Genomic DNA, 7,910 nt, shown 5'->3' with positions numbered 1-7,910 from the left:
ACAGAATTTAATAAAATTTTTGAGATATCAAATTCAAACTTATCTCATGTTTTCATTGTCTTTGTTTCAACATTTGACATCTTCACTTTGTTCTACTTTGAATAAAATGTAAGATTTACAAATTATTGCATGTTTTTAAACATTTTACAGCCTTTGGCATTAAGTTTGTAGCACCAGAAATTCTTTGAGACTGACTCTATGATCAACCACACTCCTGATCTCTAACATTTCAAAAGGCTTTACAGTTTTAAAAAAGGGGTTGCATGGAGTGAGGTGGGGGATGGGGGGTTTTCAGTCTCCAACAGGGCAGGGGGGGTGGGGGGTAATAATCCAAGCAAGGACACATTAGCTGGAGGGGCCCCACAGCCCCAGAGAGTTGGAGGAAATCTGTGAAATGTTTTGTGAGCCTTGAGTAAAGATTTAAAATTTATCTTGAAAAAAGTCTCAATAATCAACCCCACATCTTTGTAAATCTACATTTTTCTGGGTCATTAATCTTAAAAACAACAACACAAAAACAATGCAGGCTTCAGTGTTCTTTTAACTAATCAATTAAATACCATAAAACATCAGTTTATTGATGTTGCACACTTCCTCCTGCGTTTTGTATTCAGTGATAACATGAGAGGAAATCATCAGACCGTGTTTAGTTCAGAAGGAAAGCAGCCAGAAGCTCTTCTGTTGTTGTTTCACTGAGTGTTGTTGTGTTTGCACTGGATCATCACTGATGACGGCGGGTCTCCTGATCTCAACGTGAGCTCAGCAGCACAGATGTGAGAAAATATTTGAGTTCAGCAACCGTGGGACAGCAGTGAAGCTCCTGAAACAGAGGAGCGTATTGATCAGAGTCCAGAGGAGCAGCAGGAGGAGGTCTGACACAGATATTCAGTGTTAGCACGTATAACTCATTAATGAGCTAAAAACGTTAACGATGCTCAGTTATGTCTCATCTAACTACACATATAGCTTGTTAAAGCCCCTCAAAATTTGAAGTTAATGGTTAATGTTATGCTGTGATGAGTGGACTGAGCTACAATAACAAATCAGACTGTTTAAAGCTGTTTCTCATTATTTTACATCTCTACAGCAGGGTTATTCAACTGGTGGCCCGCTGGCCACATCCAGCCCAGGGGTGACTTCAGTCCGGCCCGCTTATGAGTTAATTATTAATATATTTATTGTTATTATATATTTAATAATTTAATCATTCAATATAAAAATAGACTTGAAATCAATTTTTTAAATTAAAATGTCCAATTCAATGCACCAAAAATAAACACATTTAAAAGATAAAAGACAACAATCCTTTTTCTTTTACACAATGCAGTGTTTCTTTGATATTGGGCAGCAATGAATGGACGGCCCCTGAGCTGCTGTGCAACTGTGGCCCCCTGAGCAATTTAGTTCATGCTCTACAGGAACTATTAGCATCTGAAGGAGAAAGATTATATTTTATATCTTGTCAAAATAAGTTCTATGTGTCAATAAAACAGAATATTAACAAAGTTATTAAAGATAGGACAACAATATAATAAATTAATAAAAAGAGAGTTAGATGTTAAACAATATTTTTGTCAACTACTGTTAAGGTAAAAGCCAGTGAAAGTCTGAGAAAGTTGTTGAGTAGACTCATAAATAAATAGAACAGCTGGCGTACAAGCAGACAAATCATTTCTAAATACAGATGTGAAACATTTTATCTATCTGCAACAGATGTGTGGACCAATAATCTAGCATCTTAAGAATGATTTTATTATACTTTGTTCATCAAGAAAGACAGGTTAAAACTGTGTCCATTTAAAAGACAATGTGAAACAGTGAAATCTTTGGACCATTTCTTGCAATCGGGTTTGTTTTTTGATTGGATGAGGCAAACTGAAATTTTAAAGTTTGACAGATCAAAATCTCTAAAATGTTTTTGGAAATCAGGTAAACTGTGTCAAAATGAACGGCTCAGGGAGACATTATGAATAAGTAATATACAATATTATCTCTATGAATAACCTCATTTTGTGTTGATGAATAAACGGCTAGTCTTTGTTTCTTAGAGCTGTGACTAGTTAGAGAAACAAAACTGTGGAAAAATATGCAAAATTTAACCTGGAATCACTGATCGACGCATTTGCACCAACTCCCAGCAAAGTTTGGTCCAACATTTGAATGATAGTTTGGAAACAAACTGACAAAGATCTACATCTCTGAAGCACTAGATTTACATAAATATATCACCCACAACAAATCAGAGACTACTTTGAGAAAAACCCAAAATCTGTTTTATCCCAAAATAAGGTTGTTCAAAGAGCTTTCCAAAACATGTAAAATATTTTTAACAGAGCCCCAATTCAAAGGATTTGACCAATTTATTTAAGGTGTCCCAATTTTCCAGCTATTAGCTAAACTAGATTATCTCACTGTTGAAATTAAATATACAGAATGACAGTGTTGAAACTTCCAAATATCAGAGATAAATTAAACAAATTCTTTAAGTTAAATTTTTTTAGATAAAATTAATCTTTGTGTTTTTCCTCATTGTTGCCATCTGTTTAAAGAGTATTTTTTTCCTGAAGCTTTTTATTTTGTTCATAATTAAACACATAAAGGTGTTGAAGACACAACAAGCTGCAGCAGAAATGCTTGTCTGACACCTTGATTGTTTTATTACACGTCGCTGGAAAACTTTTTCCCCCACTGCAGCATTATAGAACAAAACAATGACCACCGCCACCCCCCAAAAAAAAGAAAAAATGGGAAAAAAAAATTGGGAATGAAGTGAAAAATACCCACAAATGCTCACATATTTCCTGAATGAGCTCACTGCACCTTCCTCAAAGCACAGACGCACATCTCGCACATAAAACCACAGCAAAGCACATAAATCTCCTCGAACAGACCGTGTGGGTGCTGAAACTCATGAGCACGTCATCTGATACTAAACTGTAGAAAGTCTGGTAAAGTTGCTCCAGCTTTCTGACCCGTATTGATCTGCGAGGAAAAGTTCTCTTGATCCTCGTCTGAAAACCAGAGCCGCCGCAGATGGAGTGGACTTTGCTGTCTACTCTGTCTCAATCAAAACCCTAATTTGGACCCTAAGAAGTGAAAAATATGATCTGAGGGCCAGAAGTGATCATTTGACCATTTCTACCAGACACCAAACAAAAATAATACAACTTTAAAAAAAATCAATGAAAAGCAGCATTCTGTTGATTCATTCCTTTATGGAATGTATATTAACTGCTGCTTTGCATGACTACGTTTTAAACAAAGATCTTGCACAGTTTATTAGCAGGTTTAGTTTGTGTTGGAGATTAACCTCAGCTACTACTACTCTAGATTTAGGCTCAAACGCTGTAAAATCTATTGAGTCATACCCATTTTTAAAATTAGGAAAAAAGTTTACTCCAACAGGTAATTAGTTGTAGATGTGCAAGCAAGAATAACTTTCTGAGAGTTTAGATATTTTGCAAACAGACAGACTCATGCACACACAGACACAGGCAGTTACATCATTCCCCAACTTTTATGGCCATGGGAAATATTGTAATTAGTAGGGGTGCAACGATACAAGAAATTCACGGTTCGGTTCGATTCTTTAGTCTCATGGTTCGATATTTTTTTGATACAAAAAAGAGAAATTTCCATGCCCCTTTTGACTTGGAATTTATTTATATTAATTATGAACATTTGTTTAACCTCAAAAGTACAGTTTTTAAATTTAATGTTGCTGAAACAGCAAGTTTCTCAGTGGATCTGTGCTCAAAAATGCAGCCTAAGTAGTCAAACACAGATCCACTGATCCTTTAACACAGAGCATCTTCAGAAGACAAGCTGATAAAGTAAATTTTTAAAATCTGTATTGTTCGATACAGCACTGTTCGATACGGGTACATGTATTGTTGCACCCCTAGTAATTAGCTATCTTGTCCAGCTGCATCAGTACAAGATGTCATGTGCATCAATCCAACATCAGATGCACCGATCACTGTGGATGACAAACCACTTGAGGTCGTTCAGGAACGTATACCTTTGAAGTTTTATTAATACTGACAATGAAACAACCAAAGACATTATAGCATGGTTTGGGAAAAGTATGTATTAATTTTGCCAGACTTTGACCAACGTCGCCTCAAAATCAAGCTGAAGCTATACAGCAGCAATGTTAAATCTGTTGTGCTGTACGGATCTGAGTGTTGAAGAGTAACACAGACCGATATGAAAAAAAACCTGGATGTCTTTCACAACAGCTGTCTAAAGGAGAATGTGCGACCCATAAGAATGACAAATGGTGATCTATACAAGAAGACCAAGCGCAGCAGTTTGAGAGTCATTTTAAACGGTTGGGCCATGAACAGGATCAGCTCTAGCTTTGGAGCCCAAGACACGATTTCTGGTGGCACCCCTTGTGCATTTTTCTAAACTTCACTGCTAATTTACATACATTCACACACCAGATTAAATAGTTTTGTATTCAATATTATTTTGCATTTTTTAGAAACCAGGTTGTCCAATTAAAGTATAACAATATAATTCATTTGAAACAAAATACCAGAAGTCTGCTTCATACCTGCCAACACCTGCTGACAGCAACAAGGAACACCTGTTCATGTTAACCAGCAGCTGTGGAGTGAAGCAGTTCTAGGGGGGCCTGGGGTGTACTCCTCAGGAAAATGTTGTAAAAAATCTACTCAAACTATTCATTTCCCAGTCATTTGAAGAGCTTTTGACTAAATTCTTGGGATTAATAAAACAACATAAAATCTGTATTTTATGAAGGCAGAACACAGAAAACCAGACTTTAACCTGAACTTTATCTGAGATCAAAACTGAAACTTCAATTACCCTTGTTTTGTTTTCTATGTACTCACTGCATCTATGTACTCACTTGACTGCATCATATGATATTTTCATCATGAAATATCCTTTGCACCATACAACCTCATGTAGTAACAGACCAGCTGAGAAACCAACAGAACATTAATCTGAGTAACCATTCTACAAATCAAATCAACTATGCTCTGATGAAAAAAATATTAAATATTTTTCTGGTCCCCCATTTGTGATGTCCTCTGGATGTATGGTGCCCTTAGCATTTGCCTATACTGCCTATGCCACGGGCCAACCCTGCTGAGGATGCACAGTCAGCACATCCCTAAAGCAGCGTTGCAACGGACGCCACCTGGTAAAAAGAAACAGGGAAGGCCAGGAATAACATGGACTGATTCAGACTGAAACATGCCAGAAGACTGATTTAATTAGTAACATCAGTTGTTGCATCGGGGGACGTAAACTAAGGAATGTGGGAAAAAATTTCTGGAGAAAGAATAGTTACAGGGAGAATAAGCTCAGAAGAGAACACCAGACGTGGCTTTGAAGCCAATAATGCACTGTTGAAGTGAAGATAACAGGAGGCTGATTATAAAAGGCTGGGATGAGGTTTTAGAGACAGCTGAACTGATTACAGACAGAGAACATGTGAGAAACAAAACACTGATCAGCTGAAACAGACTGATCAGTGTCGAACATAAATGGGACATACGCAAAATCCACTTTTGTAGCTGTTAAATACATTTTGTTGTGAACTTGGAGTTTCTAGGAGTGCAGAAAATTTGAATTTGGTTTCTCCCGGGGTTGCAAAAATATATTTATATTCTGTTTGATTTTTCAACCCATTCAGTTTTCTCTATTTTCAATGACGTTTTCTGAACTTTTACATCAAATTATTTGTGACTGAACTGCTAAATAAGGTCTGGACTTACCAACTACAATTTGGTTGTCTTCATTCTTCTCTAGCTCTGGGTCAGACTCTGGGTCCAACATGTACGGCTGGATGGAGAAGTCTTCCCTTGTTGACATCTTTCAATTAATTTGTAAATAAAAATTGTCTGTGCTGCTAGATAATTATACCTCTGCTATCAAACTATAAAAATGGCTAAACTGAGTGGAGTGGATAATCTATATCATTGGTAGTGAGGCCTGGAGGGGTGTGAAGTGCCTCATTTAAAGAGACAGCACCAACACGAGTTGCTTAGAGACACCTCAGATAATGGGGTGAAAGAGGGGCTTGTGGAGTTACAACAAGGAGGAATTCAGACCAAAACATTGCAGTTTCTCTTTATATAGACCTCTACTGAATGATTCAAATGTGAGAAAGGATTTAAAAGCATGTGTCTCCTTTAATAAAACTGAGAAACTTAAGATAAACACACTGTCACAATACAAATAAATCTAATAAACCACAAAAGACTAGCAGAAACAAAGATCATGACAACTCTGGAAGGATCTCATCCATCTTCAGCTCATTTAGGACTTTTAACCTTTCTGTGTCTTCAGACCAGAATCCCTCACCGGAGGATACCGTGTCGACGGAGTGCTCCCTCCGGCTCTTTCTTTGCACGGGACAACACTGCCAACTTCCTGTCCTGGTGCCGTGAGGTCGGCGTCGGAGACACCTGTCTCTTTGAGTCCGAAGGTTTAGGTGAGTCTCCCACAGAATGTAGGACAGTCTGTGTACACAACAACAAAGGAACCAGAACTGACACTGCCAAGGCTGCAGACTCAGATTTCGGCCTCCTGAGAGTGGACTGATTGTGTCGGCGGTACAGAACTGCTCAGGTTGTTCTGTTCCCCTCTAAGGTTCAGACGGCTCACATGGCTGTGCCACAGAAAAAAGTCATGAGGGGCAGGCAGCCGTCTGAGGGGGGAACAGATGGGAGCAGCTCCACCTGACAATAAAGACATCCTGGTAACAAATGGAGCTCAGATAAAACGTGCAAAAAATAGGCCAACATTACACCGGCTAGATGTCTTCATTAGCTCATAGTAGGAATATTTCTTCTCCTCCACATTCTTACTCCCTGCGTTTTATGTCCCTCAAAGCTTTTTCTTGCACATTACTCAAAAAGCATGCTCGCAGTGAAGATATGTTGGATAAGATAAGACGATCAGCTCTTGAAATATATTTGCAATTTTTTAGCTTAAGGTTGGTTTTAACAATGTAAAGTATGCAAATTCTTAACATTCCCCGTAAGAGATCCACACTGAATTATTCTGAGCTTTTGAACGCAGGAGAGACACAAGTGTGATAAAATGCTGTGAAAATATTTGAGCAAACAACAGTGGCTGATAAAGGTTCTTTCTTTGTTTCTGCCTGTCTCTGGATAAAGCGGTCAGTTCGTCGACACCAGGTTTGCCATCACACAGTGGACTTCCTGTCTGTACCTGCATGGTGTGACATGTCACATCTATCATGCTTTGTGTCGCCCACTTCTTGTCTGGTTTGACGTGGATAAAATTTACTTTTCAAGTCCATATTTCCATGTCAAAACACTCATTTCTGTGCAGTTATGATGGAGTAAATGGACATTTGGATGCATGAAGCTTGTTTTTGTGTGCATTTTACCATCACACAGTCACTCTTCTTCATTCATTGCCTTGTTTTATCCTGATTTATGTCTCACTGGATTCACCAGATTTTAAATCTTGATCTCTTTTTTTTTTCAGTTCTTCACAAGCAGCCGAGAGAGGTGTGTCTCTGTCTTTTAGAGCTGGGTCGGATAGCATCACGGTTTGTTCTTTATTTTACATCATCTTCTGACATTCTTCAATGTTTTTTTTAATATTCTTTGTTTCCTTGTCTAGTTACAACGTAGAGCCTCCAGGTCTTATAAAACTGGAGAAGGAGATTGAACAAGAGGAAAAGGAAAAGGCCCCTTTCCCTCCTCTGATACCTGGACCTCCAGTTCAGCCCCTCATTCCATCACCCTCTTCATCATCCTCTCCATCTCCGTCCCCTCCCCAAACACCAACCAAAGTGACTCCGAGCAAAAAAAGCACCGGGAAGCTTTTGGATGATGCGGTAATGAATCTCTCTCTCTCTCTCTCTCTCTCTCTCTCTCTCTCTCTCTCTCTCTCTC

The 7,910-nt window shown here is 38.3% G+C and overlaps 1 protein-coding gene across 4 annotated transcripts in view; it reads left to right on the top strand.

The window, feature by feature from the left end:
• Positions 1-7,910, top strand: part of gas2a (growth arrest-specific 2a) — a 28,076-nt gene that overhangs the window by 11,296 nt on the left and 8,870 nt on the right. For 3 of the 4 annotated variants that reach the window (XM_014013592.1, XM_014013591.1, XM_014013593.1), the window contains exons 4-7: positions 6,328-6,472; positions 7,161-7,181; positions 7,498-7,561; positions 7,636-7,852. In XM_014013592.1, coding sequence (XP_013869046.1) covers positions 6,328-6,472; positions 7,161-7,181; positions 7,498-7,561; positions 7,636-7,852 — 447 coding nt within the window. The remainder of the gene's footprint in view (positions 1-6,327; positions 6,473-7,160; positions 7,182-7,497; positions 7,562-7,635; positions 7,853-7,910) is intronic. The other variant, XM_014013595.1, reaches the window with a different exon arrangement.

This window comes from Austrofundulus limnaeus, unplaced genomic scaffold, assembly GCF_001266775.1.
Source record: "Austrofundulus limnaeus strain Quisiro unplaced genomic scaffold, Austrofundulus_limnaeus-1.0 Scaffold104, whole genome shotgun sequence".
Lineage (NCBI taxonomy): Eukaryota > Metazoa > Chordata > Actinopteri > Cyprinodontiformes > Rivulidae > Austrofundulus > Austrofundulus limnaeus.
This window is presented reverse-complemented; position numbering and strand designations above follow the sequence as displayed.